We start from the raw sequence: 24,992 nt of genomic DNA on the forward strand, positions 1-24,992 counted from the left end.
AGCTTGATTAAAATCAATAGGTCCACTCCAGACCAAAGAGCACAGACAAGTGTATAATGCCAGGCCCTGCCAGACAAACAAGCTGCTGATGGTGACAGACTCGAAGGCCCTGTACCTCAGGATTCCCCCAGTTCGTTCAGCAGGGGAGTGGCCATCTGCCCCATCCCCCTGGTGCAGGGAGCAGTGTAGACGGAGCAAAGATCCATCCTTTTGACCCGGGTCCTGTGGAGAGCTTCCTGGAGGAGGCAGCCCCCCAGGGACCAGCTTGGGATCCAGAGAGCCTTATGAAAGGAGGAGGGCGGGAAGGAGGGTACCTGCAGAAAAATCCTAGTAAGGACGGGGAGGGGGCTGGCCAGAATGACTGAGTCTCACTCAGCTGGAATATTTCTAGGCGTGCACGTCCGTCCTCTTCGACTCTGCACCATGTGGACACATTACAATCTTCAGGAGGGATTTCAAGTGTCTGTTACACTGCGGTCCTCTCGGCAGCGACTAGAGCAGGCTCTGACACACAATAGGGGCCCAACAAATATTTATTGAACTGTAAAGCGCTCAGGAAGTATCTGTTTACCCAAGGGTGCGGGGAAGGCTGATACACAGATGTTTAGAAGGGAAGAGTGTCCCTTGTTTAAATCACAAAGTGTCCCACTGAGGGCAGGCTTCCAAGGCAGTGAGTGGAGGGGAGAGGTGCAAGAGGGAGGGGATTCAGAGAATCGGTTTGTTTCCAGGGGTCTGAATCCACGCAGTGAGTGAATGTGTTTGCGGGTGTTTGACGAGACACGTCTATGTGATGTGAGTGTGAGGGTGTGCTAGTGCACACGGGCAAGTGGGCGTGTTTGGGAACCAAGTGAGGTGGGGGTCGAGTGTGTACAACAGCAGATCTGAGGCTCAGGATTGAGCTTCTCCTCCTCTTCTCCAGCCCCAAACTTTTCTTCCCCAGCATTCCTGGGGCTCAGGGATCCCCCCTCGGTCTCCTCTGCAGGTGGGACCTTGGGCTGCAGGCTGAAGGTAGTTACAGAGATTCACACCCGACTTCACTCACTCGTCCCCTAAAAACCCCCAAATTTGCAACCGGCGGGGACCTCCTCTACCTGGGAAAGGGGGGGGGGGGGTAATAACGTCATTTCCTGCCCCGAAATTACACCGCCAAAGCCGACTCCACCTGCGGCCCTGGTCGGTCCAGGTTATTCCCCTCCCCCCGCCCCCCGCCCGTTCTGGGGGTGGGGGGGTCGAGGATGGCGTTGGCGGGAAGGTGCTGAGGAGGCTGGGGGAAGGGAGGCTGGGGTGAGGGGCGGGAACGGAGGGCGTGGAGTCCCGCCGCGATCCACCTGTGGCCCAAGCTTCCAGGCGACTTGGTGGCGGGGGCGGGGCCTGCCCGGGTCGGTCCCCACCCCCTCCCGCGGCGATATAACTTGAGTCGCGGACTTGACCCCCCTCGTGGCCCGAGCCTGAGTCCTGGCTTCTCCTCTTACTCCTAGAACAGCATGAGCTTCACCACCCACTCCATCTTCTCCTCCAACTACCGGTCCGTGGGCTCGGTGCAGGGGTCCAACCACCGGGTCCGGCCGGTCAGCAGTGCAGCCAGCGTCTATGCAGGCGCCGGGGGCTCAGGCTCCCGGATCTCCATATCCCGCTCCTCTAGCTTCCGGAGCGGCTGGGGGTCCGGGGGCATGGCCGCCGTGATGACCGGGGCTCTGGCGGGCATCGGGGGCATCCAGGGCGAGAAGGAGACCATGCAAGACCTGAATGACCGCCTGGCCTCCTACCTGGAGAGGGTGAGGAGCCTGGAGGCTGATAATCAGAGATTGGAGATCAAAATCCGGGAACACCTGGAGAAGAAGGGACCTCAGGTCAGAGACTGGGGGCACTACTTCAAGACCATCGAGGAGCTGAGGGCTCAGGTAAGGGGGCCTCCCCCGACCCCCAGCCATGTTTGACCCTCCAGTTATCCACTCCCTGCTTCTCCCCCGCCTCCCCCAAGGATAGGAATTTTAATAGGGGTGGAGGTGCCTTGACTCCTTCCCGCTTCCCCTCGCCACCCCGCCCACTACTCCGCCCCCTGCTCCCCAGGTAGGGTGTCGGCAAGCCTTGCATTTCCATACATCCCCCTATCCCCTGGGACCCCAAGGGTGGCGACTGGGCATGGTTAGGCCCTTTCCCAAGAGGTGGTGGGAAGGGGAGAGGGGGGAAGCCTTGCAGAGGAAGTAGACACATGGAAGGAGGTGAGGCAAGGCCCCATAAAAAGGACCCTCTGGCTTCTGGCCAAATGGAGACAGTTGGAGGGTTAAGCGGATGTGGCTAAGGCTGAGTCATCTAGGAGTAAACAGGAGGCCTACCTGTGGGAGGGGCCAATGGGGGGAGCCGGGGAGAGGTGAGCAGGTGCACCTGGGAAAAAATGCCAGGAGAGGGCCAGAGAGAGGACTTGTTACTTTAGGGCGGGAAGGCCAGCAGAGGCCCCAAAAACGGGCAGTGGGAGACCCGTGGGAGCTCTGGGATTTGGGACTCCATGAAATGAGGGAACAGTGTGAGGGACACAGGTGGAAGGGGATAGGTGTCCAAGAAGAGCCTCTGGCTATTCCTCGGGACCAGGAAGTGTCGCTCAGACACATAACACCTTCCCATGCTCAGCCCATCATTGATTTCCCATTTATGGAGCAACCTCTCTACAATCCCCCAGATCTTTGCAAATTCTGTGGACAATGCCCGCATCGTTCTGCAGATTGACAATGCCCGTCTTGCTGCTGATGACTTCAGGGTCAAGTAAGCCTCAGGGTGCTAGGGAGCTGAGGGTGGGGCCAAGAACGGTCTGTTACAGGCTGGGTCAGGTAGGGGCTCACAGTGGGATCTTCAGCTGTGGTCGGAGCTGGGTGGATAAGAGAGAGTTAAGCTCCATCAGTTTATTCATTCATGTAACGCAGTTAAAGAATACTGTCCCCCAGATGCCAAGAACAGTGCCCAGAGGATTAGCACCTGATCTTGACTCAGGTTGCTGAGTCAAAATCAGGTCACTGCAAACTCCATAGTTTGCAATGACCATAGGGGCGCTATTAGGTGGCATGGCCTGAGAAGGTTCTGGAACAGAAAGGAGGCCCCTCTGATCGCCTCCACTCCCACAGGTATGAGACGGAGCTGGCCATGCGCCAGTCTGTGGAGAGTGACATCCATGGGCTCCGCAAGGTCATTGATGACACCAATGTCACTCGGCTGCAGCTGGAGACAGAGATCGAGGCTCTCAAGGAAGAGTTGCTCTTCATGAAGAAGAACCATGAGGAGGCAAGCAGGGGGCCAAACAAGTCTGGGTGGGGGAATAGATGGGCCGGGTCACCTGTAAGTAGCTTACAGGGAAGCCTAGAACTCCCAGCCTGGGCTCTTCTGAATCACACAGCTGCCACACTCAGGGTCACCTGAATGACAGCATGAGGGGGTCAAGAGGACATGGGTGAGAGAGCGAGGTGAGGACAAAAGGTAGAAGCAGCTAGCACTAAGGGTGAGGGCTGAGGGGGGAGTGAGAGCAGGTGGAGCCGGCAGGGCTTCCTGGAAGAACTTTCGAGGAGCAGGTTTGTGGAAGGAGGGTGGATGCAGGGACAGAGCAAAGTGAGAAGGGAGAAACCACCTGTGGGTGATAGTGAGTGGTGCCATTTTATCCATCTGGAGTAGAAAGCCCAGACCTGGCATCGCCCAGAGCACAAAACCGAGAGTCTTCTCTGTTCCTGTCTCCAACTGACCCCGCAGGCCTCCTGCAAGAGACAGTTGCAGAGGTGGAGCCTTCCTGGAGTTCTGGCCCCGAGTCCCCTCTTTCCTCACTCTGGTCCTCTCTCCTTCAGGAAGTAAAGGGTCTACAAAACCAAATTGCCAACTCGGGGTTGACCGTGGAGTTGGATGCCCCCAAATCTCAGGACCTCAGCAAGATCATGGCGGACATCCGGGCCCAGTATGAAGAGCTGGCTAAGAAGAACCGAGAGGAGCTGGACAAATACTGGTCCCAGCAGGTGCACGAAGGGAAGGGATGGGTGCCAGGCTAGGCGCAGAGGCCTGAGGGTGTGGAAGGGAAGCAGACGGAGAAGGAGGGACCTGAGGACTCTCTTGTCCCTGCAGATTGAGGAGAGCACCACAGTGATCACCTCCCAGACTGCTGAGATAGCAGAAGCTGAGAAGACCCTCAAGGAGCTGAGACGCACGGTCCAGTCCTTGGAGATCAACCTGGACTCGATGAGAAACCTGGTGAGAGTCCTCACGTCACCTGCCCCAACTACTCTTGGTCCCACCCTCTGTCCACCTCAGACCCAGTCCTATCTCAGCCCAAATCCTACTCCCTTCCATTTTAAGTCCCTTATGCTTAGAAAGGGTGGTTTCTCTTTGCATTTTCCCACTGCTCCTACCCACGACCCTAGTATCTGGCACACCCTAAGTTCTCGAAGACATTTCCGAGAGTGAAGGGATGAACGGTCGTGGGATTTGGACTGTTCTGCTGAAAAATTTGCGGAGACACTCCCTCCACCCCATCTCGGGGCTCACCCGCCCCTCCTCTCTGCGCCCCTGCAGAAGGCCAGCTTCGAGAACAGCTTGAGGGAGGTGGAGGCCCGCTACACCTTGCAGATGGAGCAGCTCAACGGGGTCCTGCTGCACCTGGAGTCAGAGCTGTCCCAGACCCGGACAGAGGGGCAGCGGCAGGCCCAGGAGTACGAGGCCTTGCTCAATGTCAAGGTCAAGCTGGAGGCTGAGATCGCCACCTACCGTCGCCTGCTGGAAGACGGGGAGGACTTCAGGTAAATGGGGCTCTCCTCCCACCCTCACAAGCTGGGGTCAGGATACACTTATCACCAGAGTCTGAGCTTTTGTAACCCACCCCGCCCCCCTCATCCCTGCACATCGGTGTCCACCGAGCGCTGGGCCGGTGCTCTGTGCGGGCTCCTGCGTCTCCAAGGGAGTAAGTAAGAGCTTCAGAGGCTCCCTCCCTGGAGAAGAAAACAGACTGAGTATTGCCCCAGCCGTACTTAGAGCACATGTGGAGTTTGGCTTTGGGTTTCCCTTTTCTGGAGGAAGCGGCCAAACAGAGTGTGGAGATAGAGGCAGGGATCAGGAGGCATTTTTCCTCCTCTTCCTTGACTCCCTTCTACTCTGCGAGCTGTTTGTAACTGGGGCTTGGTCTTCTGTGACAGTCTTAGTGACGCCCTGGATACCAGCAACTCCTTTCAAACCATCCAGAAGACCACCACCCGCAGGATCGTGGACGGCAAAGTGGTGTCTGAGACCAACGACACCAAAGTTCTGAGGCGTTGAAGCAGCAGAAGCAGGCTACCCTTTGGGGAACGGGAGGCCAATAAAAAATTCAGAGGTCACTTTTGTGTCTTCCTTGCTTGTCTTCAGAACACGTGCCAACGCCCTGACCCAGTAGTCCTATCTCTGACCAGGCAGAAGTCACTGCTGACCGCAGGGGTTCATGGGGGGGGGGGGGGGGGGGCTCTTCTGAGGACCCACCGTCTCCGAATGAGGAGGGAATGGTCGATGAGAATTTGTCTTTTCAAACTGAAAAAGGTATACAAGCAACCTGCGCAGAATCCAAAAGGAAAGAAGGAAATCAAATGAAATACTTCCTACCCCACTCCAGAGGCAACCACTTGTAAAACAGTCCCTTAAACTGGACATATACGAATGTGTTTCCTTTTACTTTATGTATGTGGGACCGTACTATTCTGCAGCCTGGACTCCCAAACTCTGCCTTCTTCATCTCAGTGTGTCTTAGACACCTTTCTAAAGCAGTATGTGTAGACCTACCTTGCTTTTTATGCCCGGTTGAGTGAATTTGGAATCTCTTCTACCTTCATATGGAATCCACATGCATATTCCATTCTCCGAAAGGAAATGGTTGATCCGCTATTGAGGGAAAAAGCATGGAATTGCAGTAACTTTGCACTCTATCACCTCTCCTGTTTTGATAGCCATTTTGATGATTTTTTTCCTCCCCATCATGCATCTGAATGTCTATATCACATAAATCTCTCAATCTGCAACAAAGAGTAATTACCATGCTCCAAATGCTTCCAAGAATCAGAAGCGTGATCTGTATAATGTCCAGTCATGGTCAAGAAACCAATTTGACAGACGATACCTAGGCCTTTCTTGACCTTTTGCTTAGTAAACAGTCCTCCGTCTACTTTGAGTGATGTCGTACAAAATATGACATCATGTTACGTAAAACTTCTTGTATCTGTATAGGAATGCCATTGGGATCGTTTTTTTTAGAAGGATCCCCAGAATGATTTTCTCTCAGGTGTCAGCAACAAAAAAACTTACATTTGGTAGCAAAGGACTATTCTATTTAATCTGTACATTGTACACCCTATTCTTAATAGCTGCCTGGTACTATGGTGTGTAGAGTACAAATGTACCTAACCCAGGTCTTTTCGTGATGGACATCTTGATTGCCAGTAGGTTTTTTTGTTGTTTTTTTTTTTATTGTTTTTGTAACACTTATTTACTTTTGAGACAGAGAGAGACAGAGCATGAACGGGGGAGGGTCAGAGAGAGGGAGACACAGAATCCGAAACAGGCTCCAGGCTCTGAGCTGTCAGCACAGAGCCCGATGTGGGGCTTGAACTCACGGACCGCGAGATCATGACCTGAGCCGAAGTCGGCCGCTTAACCAACTGACCCACCCAGGCGCCCCAGTAGTTTGGTTTTTACAAAAAGGTTGCAATTAGGGGCACCTGGGTGGCTCAGTGGCTTAAGCACCTGACTTTGGCTGAGGTCATGATCTCACAGCTTGTGAATTTGAGCCCCGCATTGGGCTCTGTGCTGACAACTCAGAGCCTGGAGCCTGATTCCGGTTCTGTGTCTCCCTCCCTCTCTGCCCTTCCCCTGTTCACACTCTCTCTCTCTCTCTCTCTCTCTGTCTCAAAAATAAACGTTAAAAAGAAAGGTTGCAATTATTGTTAGCTAATATGCTATTAATATCCATAACTAATATGTATTAATGTGTGAGCAGATCTATAGGACAAATGTCTCGAAATGGTATGCTGGGCTCGAAATGCTATACATTAACGAATATTTAGGAAGTGCCTACTTTATGCCAGGCCCCATGCTAGAGCACTAACAGCCTAATGGTCAAAAGTTATGTGCAGTTTTAGAGGGCCTGGCTGGCTCAGTCTGTAGAGCGTGTGACTCTTGATCTAGGGGTTGTGAGTTCAAGCCCCATGTTGGGTGTAGGGATTACTTTAAAAAGTAAATTCTAAGAAAAAAAAAACATGTGCGTTTTTATCCATTCTTTCAACAAATACTTGCTGAATACCTACTATTTACCAGCTACTCCTCCAGGTACTAGAGATACATCAATGAGCGAAAAAGACAAAATTACTATCCTCATGGAACTCTATATCCTAGAGACAAAAGACCAAGAATAAACCAGAAACATAACATAGCGTGAACATATAGAAGGTAATAAGTGACCTGGGCCTGGGTTGAGCAGGCAAGGAAGATCACAGTGGGGAGAGTCAGGAAGGTGAAAGGGGTATGCCTGAAGATCTTCAATCAAAATGAAAAACAAATGGGGTGCCTGGGTGTCTCGGTCGGGTGAGCGTCTGACTCTTGGTTTTGGCTCAGGTCATGATCTCACAGTTTGTGGGTTCAAACATCGGGCTCTGCAGCTGGCAGCGTGGAGCCTGCTTGGGATTCTCTTTCTCTCTATCCTCTCTCTCTATCCTTCCCCCGCTCAAGCTGTCTCTGTCTCTCTCAAAATAAATAAACATTAAAAAAAAAAAAAAAACTACAGAGGGGGCACCAGGATGGCTCAGTTGGTTAAGCATCTGGCTTCAGCTCAGGTCATGAACCCACGCCTCCTGGGTTCACACTCTGCACTAGGCTCTGGGTTCAAGGCCTGCATGGGGGCTCTGCTGAAAGTAATGAGCCTGCTTGGGATTTTCTCTCTCCCTCTGCCCTCCACCCCCCACTCTCTCCTCTCAAAATAAAGAAATAAACTTAAAATACAGCATGTACTTTACCTAAAATACAGCATGTTTACTCTGCAACCTCTAAAACTATGGGGTCCTTGGTGGAAAAAAGCTAAAGACAGCACTGTTTGAGACCCTTTGTCTGCGGGAGGCTCAGGGAGACAAAAGCCAGGACAGGCAGCCCTCCAGGCTAGCTGGCATGGGTTTGGGGGGGTGAGGTGTGGGGGGGGGGGGGGCAGCTCCCCAGAGGGACAGGGCGGAAGTCTTTATCACTGCAGGGCCCTGAGAAGCTGCAAAGTGAGCAGAGCAAGGGCCAGCTTCCTGAGTTACACAAGACGTTACCTGGAGCTTCTGTGAGCCGAGCCGGGACACTTGCTTTCTCTGGGCTCCTTGGTGCTGCTACCGGGAGGAAAACATCCTAGCTGAAACCAAGGCACCCCGCTGAGGGGTTGCTCACCCTTCCTAAGCCTACCTCCCCAGAATAACCCTAAAAATCCCGTCTCACCTCTCCTCTCCACATCCTCTCTCCAAGCCCTGCTTTGTCTATATCCTCCTCCCCAGCCCTTACAGGAGTCTACAAGAGACAAAGCCCTGGGGCAGGGAGTTTTACTTTCTGAGATCTGTTTTAGGAAAGCAATCAGAGTGGTTTTCTTGCCCTGTCTGCCCTACTATTTTCTAGATATGTAAGTGTAATACTGAATGTGCTCTCTCAGGCCACACGGAAGCCCCAGATCTGATGATGAACCCCCACCCTCCCCCACACACACACCCCCGCAAAGGGCTGCACAGCCCTGGCTGGTCCTCAGTGTAATTTAGACACGAGGTATCCGGCCTTCCTTGGGCCCCTAAAAAGGAGAGACTGATGGCCCCGGCCGCCAGATGTGGGACTGCAAGCAAACGTGGGATGCGGACGTGCCTGAAGGGGAAGCAGAAAGCCCCTGGCAGTGTCTGAGCAGTGCTTGCGGCAGAGTCAAGCTGACCCGGGTAACCCAAAACGATGCACCTGATATGACTATCCCTCCCCATCAGACAATGTCTCCCAGTTCCCAGGGCGCTAATGCATTTGATCCCTATTACAATCCTGTGAGCTATGCGAGGCAGAGGGTATTACTGGCTTTAGCTCAGAGAAGTAGGCACTGAGGTTCCCAGAGATCATGTGACTTGTCCGAGGCCACAGAGCTAGAGGCTTAAGGCAGGAAACCACCTCTCCAGATCCCCAGTCCCACACTCTCTCTTCCGTGTATTCTAACTTAGCCCAGGGTTTCTCCAGCCCTGGCGGCAATTCCAGTCACTAGAGGCATTTTACGAACAATACCAACGCCCAGGTCCCATCTGCAAAGATTGTGATTTGGTTGCTCTGGGGTGAGGACCCAGGCCTCCTGGCAAGTGTTAAAATATGATTTTGGTGATTCCAAGAGGCAGGCAAAGTGGAGACTCCCATTCAAGCTGTGCCTAGGGTCAACACCATGGCCTTCCCTCCTGATGCAGGTCACGGATGTGTGTGTTTTACACTGCACACTCCTGGAAAAGCCCAAGGCCCCCGGGCCAATCCTCCTCGTCTCCCACTGGGGAAGACGACCTCTTGAGGGGCAGCCCATTTTGTGGCCAAAGGGGAATATTAGCAATTCCAAGGTTATATTATGCAGCCGTCTGTTTTCATTTCATCCTTCATTTCATTATGTCTATGCATAATCCAGCCTGGATACTAAATTAATAAATGGTACTGGAAGGTGAAGAACTACGTGGATCACATATCCACTTTGTGGGATTTTTCAAAGACAAAAACAACTATCGATAGATAAAATGTATATGTACTCATAGATATCTATCCTTGTAGATGCAAAGATCTCTGGAAGGATACCCAAGAAACTTAAATTAATGATTGCCTCTGAGGACAGAAATTGAAATAGGAAGAAACAAGGGTGCCTGGGTGGCTCAGGTTGAGCGTCCAACTTCAGCTCAGGTCACGATCTCGCAGTTTGTGGGTTCAAGCCCACCTCAGACTCTGTGCTGTCGGTCGGAGCCTGGAGCCTGCTTCGGATTCTGTCTCCCTCTGTCTCTGCTCTTCCCCCGCTCATGCTCTGTCTCTCTTTCTCTCTCCTCCAGAAATAAATGAAAACATTAAAAAAAAAATTTTTTTTTAAGAAATAGGAAGAAACAAAGGTGGGAGGGAGATTTACTTTCCATCGTGTACCTTTGTACTTTTTGAATCATATATTACTAGTACACATACCAAAAAACTTTTCTTTGTGATCTTTTATAATGATACAGGAACCCACAGCCTTCCAGGGAAGAAAACTATACGCCCATTTTTGTTGTTTCTGACCCACCCCATTCATTCAGTCATTCCACAAACATTGACTGAGCCCCTGGGGTGTGCCAAGAACTATTCTAGGAGCTGAGGGTGGAGTGTGAGGATACAGACTATTAATCCTTATTCTTGTGGAGCTTACATTTTGTTTCATTACATTTTTATAGTTTATTTATTTTTTTTAATTTTTTTTCAATGTTTATTTATTTTTGGGATAGAGAGAGACAGAGCATGAACGGGGGAGGCGCAGAGAGAGAGGGAGACACAGAATCTGAACCAGGCTCCAGGCTCTGAGCCATCAGCCCAGAGCCCGACGTGGGGCTCGAACTCACGGACCGCGAGATCGTGACCTGGCTGAAGTCGGACGCTTAACCGACTGCGCCACCCAGGCGCCCCTTTATTTATTTATTTTGAGAGAGGAGGAGCACCAGTGGGGGAGGGGAGCAGAGAGAGAAAGAGAGAGAGAGAGAGAGAGAGAGAGAATCCCAAGCAGGCTCTGCACTTTCAGCCCAACTCGGGGGCTCAAACTCACAAACCGTGAGATCATGACCTGAGCTGAAGTCAGACACTCAACGAACTGAGCCACCCGGGCGTTCCTGGAGCTTATATTTTAGCAAATGGAGACAGACAACAAAAGATAAATGTAATAAGTAAATTATATTGTATATTAGAAGAGGTAAACATTATGGGAAAAAAGTAGAGCTTCAGGGAATCAGGAGTTAGAAGGTGTATTTGTTTCCTGTTATTGCTGTAACAAATAATCATAAACTTAGTGGCTTAACACACATTTGTTATCTTGCAGTTTGTCACCAAGAATGACAGTTTGCGAGGTCAGAATATTTACCTCTTCTAATATACAATATAATTTACTTATTACACTTATCCTTTGTTGTCTGTCTCCATTTGCTAAAATGTAAGCTCCAGGGGCACCCGGGTGGCTCAGCTGGTTGAGCGTCTGACTTCAACTCAGGTCATGATCTCGCGGTTTGTGAGTTTGAGCCCCGAGTCCTAAAACCAAGGTGTCAGCAGGGCTGTGTGCCTTCCAGAAGCTCTAGGGGAAATTGATTTCCTTGTCTTTTCCACCTTCTAGAGCCCACCTGCACTCCTTGGCTTGTAGCCCCTTCTGCTATCTTCAAAGTCAGTTGTGTATCTTCTTCTCTTTCTTTCTCTGACTTCAACCACAAGCCCGATCTCTTTTTCAATGAGCGTGGCTTTGGTTTTCAGTTTATAAATGAGATCACAAAGTATTTGTCTCTCTCCATCTGACTTACTTCAATTAGCACAATGCCTTCAAGTTCCCTCCACATGGTCGCACATGGTAGGATTTCCTCGATTTTTATGGCTGGGTTATATTCCACCACATACGTGTGCCACAACTTCTTTAACTCTCCATCCACCGATGGACACAGGTTATTTCCACGTCTTGGCTATTGGAAAGAATGCTGCTATGAACGTGGGGCTGCAGGTAGGTCTTTGAGTTAGTGTTTTCATTTCCTTTGGCCGTATTCCCAAAAGCAGAATTGCCAGGTCATACGGTGGTTTTATTTTTAATTTTTTGAGGCTCCTCCATACCGTTTTCCATAGTGGCTGTATTTGACTGGGTTTGAAGGCAGTGAGGTCTCAGTAACGGCACGTCATGGAAAAACCGTACCTTCACTTACCACTTGGGGCTACCTGGAATGCCTTGGCCTTTTGGTAGTGAGTCTTTGGCAGACTACACAGCTGTTAAGATAGACGAGGACGGTGGGAAAAGAGAAATCAAGGGCTCTCTGGGGTGGTCTGGCTGCTTTGGCCACATTGCTGGGTTCAGAGAATGGAAATTGGAAGCGCCAAGTTTTCCATTCTTGGCTCAAGAGGACCAGGCTGCTTCTAAGACTTCCTACATGAATCTTTCATCTCCTGCAGCCACAGGCCTGAGGCGGCTGAAGCCTGACACTGCATCAGCAGTTGAAATCATAGGATGCCTGAGCGTCCAACTCTTGATTTCAGCTCAGCTCATGATCCCAGGGTCGTGGGGGTAGAGCCCTGCACTGAGTGTGGAGCCTGCTTAAGATTCTTTCTCTCCCTCTGTCTCTCTCCCCTGCTTGGGCTCTCTCTTTTACTAAAATAAAACAAAAATAAGAATAATTTTTTAAAAAAGAAGTTGAAATCACAGCCAGGTCTTCTATGAAAGCCAAGACATTGAGGAGGAATCCTAAGAATGGGAAAAGGAGCTTTGGGACATATTTGAAGATGCTGCATGCCCAGACCATGCTAAATCTCCCTGACTGGCAGAGATAGCCCCTCCTTCTTTGTCTAATGAAGCTGGCCCTGCCTTGCTTGGACATTTTGTAAGGGCTTCACCTGAGATAGTTAACGTATAAGAAATGACTCAGACACAGGGGCGCCTGGGTGGCTCAGTCGGTTGAGCGTCCGACTTCAGCTCAGGTCACGATCTCGTGGTCCGCGAGTTCGAGCCCCGCGTCGGGCTCTGGGCTGATGGCTCAGAGCCTGGAGCCTGCTTCCGATTCTGTGTCTCCCTCTCTCTCTGACCCTCCCCCGTTCATGCTGTGTCTCTCTCTGTCTCAAAAATAAATAAAAGTTAAAAAAAAAAATTAAAAAAAAAAAAAAAAAAGAAATGACTCAGACACAAAACCAGAGGGAAAGACTACAAAATCTGACCCTAGGGAAGACTCACAAGACAAAAGAATTGCAACGATTTTGCCAGTTTATATAGACACAAACTGGGGGCATTTGTATGTAGTTGGATTCTAAGGATGCTTAACCAGAAAGGAAGACACAGTTTTCCCACATAAATATTTATGTGGGCTTATTTATATGGACTCAGGGAATCCAAACTCAGTGTGCTGGCCCCAGCACCCAGGAATGATTTTATTGCTTTCCTTAGTTGTTTGGCTAAAACCTATCTCGGGAGTAGCATATAATAAGTGAAGCTGAGCTATAAGAAATCCTATTGCATAATTCAGAGGAAGGAATATAAAGATTTACTGCGAAAGGAAATGTCGGAATGATTTATCGTGGACAATCTACACCCTCAACAGCTGACCACCAGAAGGGAAGCAAAGTGGGTTTGGTTACCTTAAAAGGCCACAGGGTTAAAGCAATAATCAGAATGGTCTGACGCACAGGATTGTTTGGCAGTAATTACCTGATCGTGGGGTTCTAGTTTTCAATTGAGTGGGCAGTCTGGTAAAGTTATCTCTTATTGTTTTATTATACACGGGACTACTGGTGGCTGGCTTAGTCGGTAGAGCATGCAACTCTTGATCTCAGGGTCATAAGTTCCAGACCCACATGGGGAGTACAGCTTACTAAATAAATAAATGTGACTACCAGAAAAACTTTTAACCATTTACAAATCTATACAAAAAGATACACTCAAAAAACACCATCAACTAATCAAAACGGAATTCGAAAATGGTTTGAGCAATCCACAGGAAGGCAGGAGAAAAATGAAAAAGAGAGCAAATAGAGAAAAAAAATAAAACAGTAGACCTCGGTCCCAATACAACAATAATTACATGAAGTGGTATAAATACCACACACAATGGAGTATTACTCGGCAATCAAAAAGAATGAAATCTTGCCATTTGCAACAACGTGGCTAGAACAAGAGGGTATTATGCTAAGCAATATTAGTCAGAGAAAGACAAATATCATATGACTTCACTCATATAAGGAATGTAAGATACAAAACAGATGAACATAAGGGAAGGGAAGCAAAAATAATATAAAAACAAGGAGGGGGACAGAGAACAAACTGAGGGTTCTGGAGGGGTTTGTGGGTGGGGGGATGGGCTAAATGGGCAAGGGGCATTAAGGAATCTACTCCTGAATTCACTGTTGCCCGGTATGCTAACTTGGATGCAAATTTAAATAAATAAGTAAATAAATAAATAGGAAAAAAGCAAGTCAGCAAAGATATAGAGGAAGTCAAAAACACCATCAATCAGTAGGATCTGATTGACATTTATAAAACATTCCACCAGCAGAGCAGAATACACATTTGTTTTCAAGCGCCCACTGAGCTTACACCAAGATCGACCATATCCTGAACCACAAAAGCAATTCAATGGAGAAAACAGCCTTTTCTGACACAAGAGTGGTGTCAGAACAACTGGACATCCCGAGACAAAAATAAACAAACAAACAAACAAATACCACAGCAACGATCTTGACCCAAGTCTCACACCTTATATAAAAATTAACTCAATGCTGATGACAAACTTAAGAATAAACCATAAGACTCTAAAACTTTAAGAGAAAACACTTAAGAAAAAAACAAAGAATAAAAACAGAGAAATCTGGGATCTAGGGCTAGGCAGAGTTCTTAGACTTGGGGACATCAACCACAAATCCATAAAGACGGATAAGCTGTACTTAATCAAAATTAAAAATATTTGTTCTGTGAAAGAAGGTGTTCATAGGATGAAAAGATAAGCAACAGACTAGGAGAAAATATTTGAATACCACACATCTATGATGACTAATATCTAGAACATATAAAGGATTCTCGGGGTGCCTGGGTGGCTTGGTCGGTTAAGCGTCCGACTTCGGCTCAGGTCATGATCTCACGGTCTGTGGGTTCGAGCCCCGCGTCGGGCTCTGTGCTGACAGCTCAGAGCCTGGAGCCTGTTTCAGATTCTGTGTCTCCCTCTCTCTCTGCTCCTCCCCTGTTCATGCTCTGTCTCTCTCTGTCTCAAAAATAAATAAACGTTAAAAAAAATTTTTTTTAAAAAGGATTCTCAAAACTCAATGGTAAAAAAAAAAATCCAGTTAGAAAATGGGCAAAAGATATGAGAAGACTTTTCCCGAAGAGGATACACAGGTGGAAAATAAGCTCATGAAAAGATGCTCCACATCAGTAGCTGTGAGGGAAATGCAAATTGGAATCACAGTGAGATATCACTATACACCTATCAAAATGACCAAAGTAAACAATAGACAACACCAAATGTCGGAGTGGACCTGGAAAAACTGGATCACTCATACGTCGGTGATGGGAATGCAAAATGGCCCAGTCACTCTGAAAACAGTTTGGCTGTTTCTTAAAAATTGAAACATATAACCCAGCAATTGCACTCTGGGGCATTTGTCCCAGAGAAATAAAAACTTATGCTCACACAAGAACCTGTGCAGGAAAAGCAACTTTATTCTTCATAGCTAAAAACTAGAAACAATCCAGATGTCCTTCAACAAGCAAATGAATGGTTAAACAGGGGGCACATCCATGCGGTAGAATACTTCTCAACAATAAAAAGGAATGCACTCTTGGTACAGGCCATAGCCAGGACGAATCTCCAGGGAATTATGCTAATTGAGAAAAGCCAGTCCCAAAAGATTGCATACTGTGTGATTCCATGTATAGAACATTCTTGGAATGACAATATTCTAGAAATGGAGAACAGCTTAGTGGTTGGGGTGGGGGGTGCTGATTAAGGAGGAGATGGGGCCATAGGGAAGTGAGCGTGGCCATACAAGGAAAACACCAGGGATCCTGTGGTGATGGACCTGTTTTGTATCTTTCTTCTTATCAATGTCATTATCTTGTCTATGATGTAATACTGTAGTTTTGCAAGATGATATAAATGGGGAAAACTGGGCAAAGGGTACATGGGATCTCTCTGGAGTATTTCTTACAACTCCATGTGCATCTCCAATTATCTCAAAAGTCTTAATTTTTTAAAACCTGGCACATAAAATGTTACGCATTTATTTTCTCAAAAAAAAAAAAGTTAATGTGCAATTCTTAACCCTAAACATATGCGCGCGTGTGCACACCCACACCGAGATTTTTCCCTCTGAAGGTTATGACAGGAAAGAGCTCCCTCTTATTTTAGGAGAATGGAGAGAGGTCGCAGGTGCCCCGGGACTCGCCCAGGGTTTTACCAGAAGTCTCAGGACAAACGGAAACCAGGAGACCCCTCCAGCTAGAGGCGGTGGGAGGCACGGCAGCCCTGCCCTGGGTACCAGACCCAGCCCGAGCGGGGGCCACGCGAAGCGCGGCCAGAGCTGCGCCCTCGCAGCTGGGGACACCCAGGTGCCACCCGCCAGCACCCTGGGGGCGCGCGGAGGGCGGGGGACAGGGGACGGGGTCCGCAGCGCCCTCCTGGGTCCACCGTCGGCCGCTTCCCGAGGGTGTGAGGACGCAGCGGAAAGCAACAAGAGCGCGGGCAGGATCGCGGCTTCCCCACGCGGCTTGCTGGGAAATGAGGCGAGACGGCTGGCGGCGCAGAGCCCGGGACAACACCCCCCAGCTCCAGAGCCAGTTCTAAAGCAGAATTTTTGAGATCCAGGGTTCTGCTTCCCGCCTGTCCCGGCTCGAGCGGAGCCCACCTTGCCGCGCGCTCCCCGCTGTCCCGGGCTCTGGCGCCTTCCCTCGGTTCCTCCCCGCACCCCACCCTTCCAACCTTGGCTGTGGCTTTAAGGGGAATCCCACCCCAACACAAAGCTTCTTCATGTTCTTCCAGTTCGTTTCCGCCCCTCGGACCTGCCCACCGAGGAATGCGGCCCACCGAGGAAGGAGGCCTCTGAAATGGCAGAGGAGAAAGGCACGGCAGGTGCCAAGAGCGAGGGGGTGACCAGAAGCCCGCTGTGGGAATGGGAGGGAAAATAGGCTCCCGATCTGGCAGTGGCCGAGGCCTGAGCTCTTGAGAGGCAGACCTTGGGCTAGACTGCCTGGGTTCAAATCTCTGGTGAACCACTCACTACCCGAGTGACTGTGGGCAGGTTCCTTACCTCTCTAGGCTTAGTTTCCTTTGTCCTAAAATAAGGCTAAAATAGTGCAATGCTCCTGGGAGTTGCTGAGAGGATTAAATGAATGAAGATATACAAGGTTTTTGGGCCCTGTCAAACCCACAACAAGTGCTATATGAGGCTTGATGTTATTATAAGTAGTTGAGCACCAGAATTCAGGGGTCCTCTTCCCAGGTTCCATAACTGCCGCTGCCCCTTTCTCTCTGGAAGGCCTGCCACATAACCTCTGGAAGGTACTATGCATTGGTCACCAAGAATGGTAAGGGTGCTGGGCAGCCCCACCCACCCACCCAGCCAGTCCCCTCACCCTGGCCCAGGTGCCTTTCCCCTCTCCCAACCCTGGGGGAAAGCCTCAGCTCTCCTTGATGAAGGGAAGCAGGGAGAGGGATGTTCTGGCCTCACCTGGTCTGGATCACCCATCCAGTGACCTCAAGTCAGCCACTCTCTGGGCCTCAGTTTCTTCACAAGTGAAATAAAGACATTCGTGTGTGTGTGTGTGTGTGTGTGTGTGAGTTCTCTGCCCAATGTGGGGCTTGAACTTGCCACCCTGAGATCAAGAGTCGTATGCTCTACCGACTGAGGCAGCCAGGCACCCCAAGACATGCCTTTCTCGAGCCCACATTTATTAGATGTGAGACACTGGCCCGGCCTGCCCTATCTGAAGAATGGCTATGAAGATCACCCGGAATAATGCAGGTAGAGGTGAGTCATAAAGTTCTATATAGTTCCATACATACTACAATCCTCACATTATAATAGGCCTTCCAGGTCACCCTCTGCTTGTCTTCCCACTCCCCCCACCTTCCACCCATAATTCCCTCCAGGAGATTAGGGATTTCTGTCTGCTTCATCTTCAGTTGTAACCCCAGCACCTAGCACCATGCACATAATAGGTGGTCAATAAATATGTGCTGAATAAATCAATGAATGGTTCAAATTTGGCCTCTCCAAGTAGAAATCCTCTTTCTGGCCTTCCCAACTTTTTCTGTACAAAGATTTTAAACCACCACAGCCCCCTTGGGTGCTCTAGTTATTAGAACATTATCACTGCTTCTACTAGGCTGAAATCTGCCCCCTAACCTTCCAGACTCAGCCTTGCCGGCTAGAGCTACCCAGAGCTCCCTCTGCCATAAGGGTTCATGTGTGAGGGATTACTATTATCCTAACCTGGGTAGGGGGAGTCCAGAGCGCTGTGTAAGGATGAGCCCCACTGCTGGCCTCGGCCCCACCTACCCTAGGCATGAGCTGAGGAAGCAATCCTCGGCTTAGGAACATCTCCAGGAGGTTTTTCAGCGATCCTTGGGTCTTGGGAGTCTGTCGCTACCAAAGGCCGTGATCAGAACACGATGAAGTGTCTGGTGCTGCAGCAAGAGGGATTTAGGGTAAACTGGGGATTCGAAGGCATTATCCTGCCCTGGGCCCAAAGCCCACAGAGTTCTCCCCCACCCCTTCCTCAGGCAGCAGGGTTGAGCGGGCCTCTGCCACATTGGCTGACCTTTCTCCGTCACGCACCCACTCAGGAGATCTGAAGCCATGCATTTACGCTACTGAGCTTCCCCCCAGGCCCTTCCCACACACGCCTGTGTTTGAGTCCTGCTTTGTGTCCACTGCGAGAGCTGATGATTTACACTCAAGGCCCGATGAAAAGGCTGGGGAGCCAAGGCCAAGAGGGGACAGGAAGGCAGAAGCTTTGAAGCCACCCAAGTTTGAGGAGTGCATTCCAGCCCCTTGGGGCTCATGGTCCCCCACCCAAGTTAGTCACCTTTGCCAGACATACGCTGTCCCTTTCCCTCTTCTTCTTCCCTACACCGCTGGGGCCTCTTCCAGGATGCCTTCTCCACCTGCATCAACTCTGCGCCGCTCTGCCCCCATCACCCTGCCCCACCCCACTGACATCAAAGCAGTGTTTTTCAAACTGCAGGGTCCGAGCACAAGAGTTGACCAAGCAGCACAAATTTTTTTTTAATTTTTTAATGTTTGTTTATTTTTGAGAGAGAGAGAGGCAGAGAACGAGCAGGGGAGGGGCAGAGAGAGAGGGAGACACAGAATCTGAAGCAGGCTCCGGGGTCTGAGCTGTCAGCACAGAGCCCGACGTGGGACTCAAACTTACGGACAGTGAGATCACGACCTGACCCAAAGTTGGATGCTTAACTGACTGAGCCACCCAGGTACCCTGCATAAACGTAGTTTTAATAAAACGAACAGAATAAGGTAGAATAAACTAGATCAGAGCATACCATGTGGTAAGGTAAGAATGAATACTGTTATACTGTTTCTTGGAACATGTCACACACACACACGCACACACACACACACACACACTCCATCTAGAGCACTTGGTTCTGTCATTTTGAAGGTCTAGCCTGGGTCTGGGTATATGACCCATTGACCTCGCCCATTCCTCTTCCTCCTTCTGCTTCTAGACAACATCCAATAGAACTTTCTGCAGTAATGGAAATATCTGTGTTGTCTAACATGGTAGCCACTAAGTACATTTGGCTATTGAGCCCTTGAAATATGGCCAGTGTTGGGGCGCCTGGGTGGCGCAGTCGGTTAAGCGTCCGACTTCAGCCAGGTCACGATCTTGAGGTCCGTGAGTTCGAGCCCCACGTCAGGCTCTGGGCTGATGGCTCAGAGCCTGGAGCCTGTTTCCGATTCTGTGTCTCCCTCTCTCTCTGCCCCTCCCCCGTTCATGCTCTGTCTCTCTCTGTCCCAAAAATAAATAAACGTTGAAAAAAAAAAAGAAATATGGCCAGTGTGACCGAAGAAATGATTTTTTTATTATATTCAATTTCAGTTAATTTCAATTTAACTCACCACAGTAGAGTCTAGTGGCTAATGGCTGCTATATTGCACCAGTGCCATTCTAGACTGTAAGCTCCCCATGGGCAAAGACAAGGCTGTTTTGTTCACTGTTATACTCCTAGGACTTAGCATGGTTCTAACATAGGCTAAGTCACCAATAAATGGGGGGGGGGTGGGGTGGGGAGGAAGAGGAGACACCAAAGAAAAATGTAGCCCAGCCCAGACCTATAGAATTTTCCAATCTCCATAGTATAAATACTCCCGTGGTGGTCAATTTCATGCTACTAGGGGATTCATTCTGGCAAGCAAAATTTCTGAACTTAGTGATCAGCTCTCGTTAGCCTTGCAATGAATGAACAACAGCAACAACAACAACAACAACAACAAAAATGAACAAACAAGCTACCAGGATGGAACTCTGCAGGCAGAACATCCCAGGGAAGGAGACATCAGGAGAGTGGACAGAAGGGATATTTTAAGTGGTCAATAATCATCTTTCTCCCTTTGTGGCTCCTCTCTGTACCAAGAGATAGAACGTGGTGGGGGGATGGCTGACCTTCCTCATTCTGTGGCCCCACTCCACAAACCCCACAACTTTAAGAAACCCCAAGGACTCTCCAGCAGGCCTAACTAAGTCATTGTCGCCAGAGGAAAATCCTATATGCCACAAAAGCTATTGAATGAATATCAAAGCACGTGGAATGAACCCTACGCTTAGTGTGAGGTAGTCGCTACCATTTTTTTAAACATGCCCCAAGTCCAGAAGTTACACAGTCTCCCTTGGTCACTTGGACAGCCTCTGTAGTGGGGCGGGGGGGGGGGGGTGCTAAAACTATAAATCTTGCTGTCATTTAGGAATGCTTAGTGCAAATGTTTATGGGCCTAAGTCACCTTTTTCCACCTCTCTTTTGAAGGGCGTCACAGTCCCCCACTGGGGTCACGCCTGCATTCCACACATGTCCAAGGAAGGAGGGGCAGGTTGCCTACTTTGGGGATAGCCAGGACCCAGGTGGAGACCCTTGGTCTTAGCGCTAAATGATTCGGAACACAGAGCGTTCACATAAAAATTCAAGTAACCAAACCGAAGACAAGGATGCAGGAAAGCTCGGGAGATGAATTCAGAGCAAAGGAACGGTGGGGCAGTAAACGCTACAGGCGTTCAGAGGAAGGATGGTGATCATGAGTCACGGCGGAGGCGGAATTCGAGGGAGGCTAGGGTTTGTGCAGTGGGAGAGGTGTGCATTCCAGATGAGAGAATGAGAACATAGCCCCCGAGGCCCAACTACCAGCCTCGCACATAATAGCGACTCCATAAACACGTGTTCATAGGGTCCCAGAAAATCTGAGTCTGCTCTTGGCCGTAGCCGTAGCAAGGGAGCACAGGTGGGCAAGTGCCAAGCCTCAGGCACTACATTACCAGGGAGATAACCTTGAGATGGCAGGAGCAGCAGAGGCATACAGGGAACGGAGCTGAGCCAAAAGCTCGGAACAAAAGGGTCTTGTCCCTGCAGCCACTCTCCAGGATTGCAACCCTCCGGCTGCCCCAAGGCTCCAGGCCTGAATAAGGAAGTAATACCCTGCCTGCAGAACGTTGCTCTGCCCAGCTGGGGTCTCAAAGGCCTGCTGCCCATCTTGGCACTGCCTTGAGCCCTGACTGGCACCAGGCCCAGCCACACTTCGCTCCTCAAAGCTATCAGATTCCTCTGTTGGCAGGGCTGAGGGGGGCTGGACGGTCGCAGCCCCGGTCTAATCAGAGCCTTCCCAGGGCTTCCTGGAGCTCTCTCATGTGCCACCACTTCCAGGCCTCGGTCACCCCACCCAGCCCTTCTCAGCAAGGTCTCTGGCTTATCCAAGCTCCCCCCATATAACACAATCATCCTTAAAAGACAGAATCTGGCTATTCAACTCCTATCCCAACAATTCCAAATTCTAGAAGCTCTGAAGACCAAAAGTTCTCTGTAACATGTTAAACCTGACATGGAGCTATTTAGTTTAGTTTTTTTTGTTTTTTTTTTTTTTTGTTTTTTTTAAATGCTTATTTACTTTTTGAGAAAGAGAGAGACAGAGCATGAGCAGGGGAGGGGCAGAAAGAGAGGGAAACACAGAATCCAACACAGGCTCCAGGCTCGGAGCCATCAGCACAGAGCCTGATGCGGGGCTCAAACCCACAAACCATGAGATCATGACCTGAGCCAAAGTCGGATACTTAACCGTCTGAGCCACCCAGGCACCCCGAGTTTTTATATATCCAATTTAGTGTGACTATTCCTGGATTTCACTGCAGAAATAAATGTTCAGTGTCTGATTCCATAATTCCAGGGGCCACCTCAAAGCCCACTGTGGTTTTCGTTATACATTATACATTTCATTATACATTATACGCACTACATTTCCTTTCTAAACTCTGAAAGTCAGGAAAAGAGTCATCTGGACCCAAGGCTTAGGTTAAGGGATTGTGTACTTGCAGCCTAAGCCCAGGCTTAAGCTCCTACTGAAAGGATTTTGAGCCTGGGTGCCTGCTCCTTAGAGCTGATGGTGGGAAGGAATCCCAGGAAGACAAGCCAGGGCAGGGGGCACTTCAACAGCTCAGGCAGTGACAATTTACCAACAGGGACACCAGGGCAGTGTTTTGATGCTTTAACAACCCGCAGCAGCCCAGAGGCGTACTGGGAGTCATGCGGCCCGGAGCCATGGCTTCCCCCTTCCAGCCACCAGAGTTTGAGACAAACTCCTATCCTCACCTGGGTTTCTTCCTCATTTGAATGAACCCACCTCGGCGCCCTGGGTGGGGGTGAAAGGAACAGAAGCTTGCGGCACACTTAAGGAACTCAGTGGTTATCAGCTACTTTGATTGTTCTTTCATCCAGTATTTCTTGACCTGCTAGGCCCCTCTGGCCAAGACAATGTGTAATTTACAGGGTGAACTCAAGGAGAGAAAGAATGTGCACGTACAAGTAAAAGCAAGATTGGACTGAGCAGATTAAAATTGGATTTCGGACGAGAGGAGAGTCTGGAGAAAAGGAAGTGGGAAAGGTAAGAAACATGTCCTGGGCAGTGGCAGGAGACCCGATCAGGTCAGGCTGATACACTGGACAACTTTCCCATGGTTCTTTCCTCCCTGGGCCCAGTTTCCCCCTACATTTAGCCTTCTATCTCCTCTGAGTTCCTTTGCACTTTCTGTGATGCCAAATACCTGAAGTAAAATTGGACCAAGTCTTTACGACCCCCAGGGGTACAACCAGACCCAAATGTGGAAGCCACGGGAGGCCGATTTCCACTCAAATGAGGTACTTTCCCCAGGCGGTCTCCTGCAGAAAGGAGGTCTGGAAGGCTGGTCACCTCATCCTCACCCCAGCAAGAGGGCCTGGGTTTGGGCCTTGGGCAGAGTCAGAGCAGATGGCCACGCCCACCCAGAGGGGCTGGGGTGCTGTAAGCTGAACCTCAAAAGAGGCCCCATGTTGGGGCCCCTGGGTGGCTCAGTCAGTTAAATGTCCGACTTCAGCTCAGGTCATCAGCTCATAGTTTGTGAGTTCAAGCTCCGCGTCGGGCTCTGTGCTGACAGCTCAGAGCCCGGAGCCTTCTTTGGATTCTGTGTCTCCCTCTCTCTCTGTCTGCCCCTCTCCTGCTCCTGCTCTGTCTCTCAAAAAATAAATAAATAAATAAATGTTAAAAAAAATTTTTTTTTTTTAAAGAGGCCCCATGTTGGCAGAACCTTGGCCAGCTTACCAAACGGGTCCATCTAATTCCATGCCTGCGGCAGGTCTGAAGATAGTGGGGGAGGAACTCAAGTCCCAGTCCTTGGGACTGGGGGTCTAGGACCCTGGGTGGAGAGAAGCAACATCCCCTGGGGTGCCGGATGTGATGCACAATGCACTTTAAGGGAGGGGAATCTATCTATGCACATAATATACAAAATGCAAATTATACATCAAAGAGCAGAATATAACTGGTAGGGGCTTAGCTGTGACAAGGGCTGGCAAGGGTTCAGGGGACAGTCTGTGTCCTCACAGCCTCTCCATTTGGGCATTCCTGCCCCTGCTCTCTTTGTCTTTCTCCGCCTCTCTCTCTCTGTCTCTGTCTCTGTCTCTGTCTCTCTCTGCCACACACACACACACACACACACACACACACACACCATACTTCTTTCCTCCCTCTGACCCCTCACCGCATCCTCTCCCCTACCCCATCCCCACCCACCCACCCAGGAGGAGATGCAGCCATTGCCCTTGATGAATGTAAAGTGTGGCCAGACAAAGCAGACAAAGCCATGCTCAGGAAACCACAGGGGACCAAGGTCCAGCAGAGTCTGCCCTGTTTCATTACTGGAGAGTAGAGGTACACCCAGGACTACAGAAAAGGAGGCAGTCAGGGGGAGGGACTGGAGGAGAGAGGTTTCCTGGAGGTGGTGGGCATCTTGCTGATAGCTAAGGATGAGTGCAATGTAGGTGGAAAGAGGAGGGGGGCAGGGAGTGGTGATGGGAGCACCATAAGTCAGGGCTTGGAGAGTAATTTGCCTTGATCCATGGAAAACTCCCCTTCCGGAAGTAAAGGGGCCATTTTGGGAGAGGACCTAGGGATTGTGGAAGGGGGGACATTGACCTAATAATATGAAAATACCTCTTTCTCCTTGACATTAGGAAGCATGAGAGACAGAGAGAGAGAGAGAGAGAGAGAGCGCTGGAGGCATCTCTGGTTCCAGAGCCATCCCGGGGCCAAATTACACCCCCACCCCAAGACTGAAGCACCTGCAGACAACACCCTGGCACCGAGCTCAGAGCTGAGCTGGCATCCCCCACCTTTCCAGCCCTGACCTGAAGGAGAAACAGATGGGTGGGGGGAACCAGGGCATGAAGAAAGGCAAGTGGCCTACGTTGGGACAAAGAGGGCCCTTCCTGTGAAAGCAGCCTCAAACAGCACAGTCCCAGATTCCCAGACAGGGAAGCCCAGGCTTCCCAGGCTATTAGCCCAGCCAATGCCCCTACAAGAACAATCCTAGGGAGGTCGCTGCCCCCCTCCCCCTGTCTCTGGGACATTCTCCCAGACCCAAGGCTCAGTGTGGCTCTCCATTCCAGTGGATTCTTCCCTAGACCTGACCCCTGAGAGAGGAGGGAAAGCAGTGGGGGCAGCAAACCTTGGGTCTGAGGATCACAAGAAGAGAGAGGGGACACTCTGGC

The 24,992-nt window shown here is 50.0% G+C and overlaps 1 protein-coding gene across 2 annotated transcripts; it reads left to right on the top strand.

The window, feature by feature from the left end:
• The first annotated feature begins 1,161 nt into the window (after window positions 1-1,161).
• Window positions 1,162-5,339, top strand: KRT18 (keratin 18). Of its 2 annotated transcripts, XM_043564030.1 has the most exons (8): window positions 1,162-1,252; window positions 1,479-1,901; window positions 2,678-2,760; window positions 3,117-3,273; window positions 3,825-3,989; window positions 4,096-4,221; window positions 4,543-4,766; window positions 5,160-5,339. In XM_043564030.1, exons 2-8 carry the CDS (start codon window positions 1,485-1,487, stop codon window positions 5,278-5,280), a joined length of 1,293 nt encoding a protein of 430 aa, XP_043419965.1. In that variant the 5' UTR covers window positions 1,162-1,252; window positions 1,479-1,484; the 3' UTR covers window positions 5,281-5,339. The 2 variants fall into 2 exon arrangements, with proteins under 2 accessions (XP_043419965.1, XP_043419966.1); XM_043564031.1 differs by lacking the exons at window positions 1,162-1,252; window positions 2,678-2,760; window positions 3,117-3,273 and having other exon boundaries at window positions 1,360-1,901.
• Window positions 5,340-24,992: the final 19,653 nt, after the last annotated feature.

Source organism: Prionailurus bengalensis, chromosome B4 (assembly GCF_016509475.1).
Source record: "Prionailurus bengalensis isolate Pbe53 chromosome B4, Fcat_Pben_1.1_paternal_pri, whole genome shotgun sequence".
NCBI classification, from domain to species: Eukaryota; Metazoa; Chordata; class Mammalia; order Carnivora; family Felidae; genus Prionailurus; species Prionailurus bengalensis.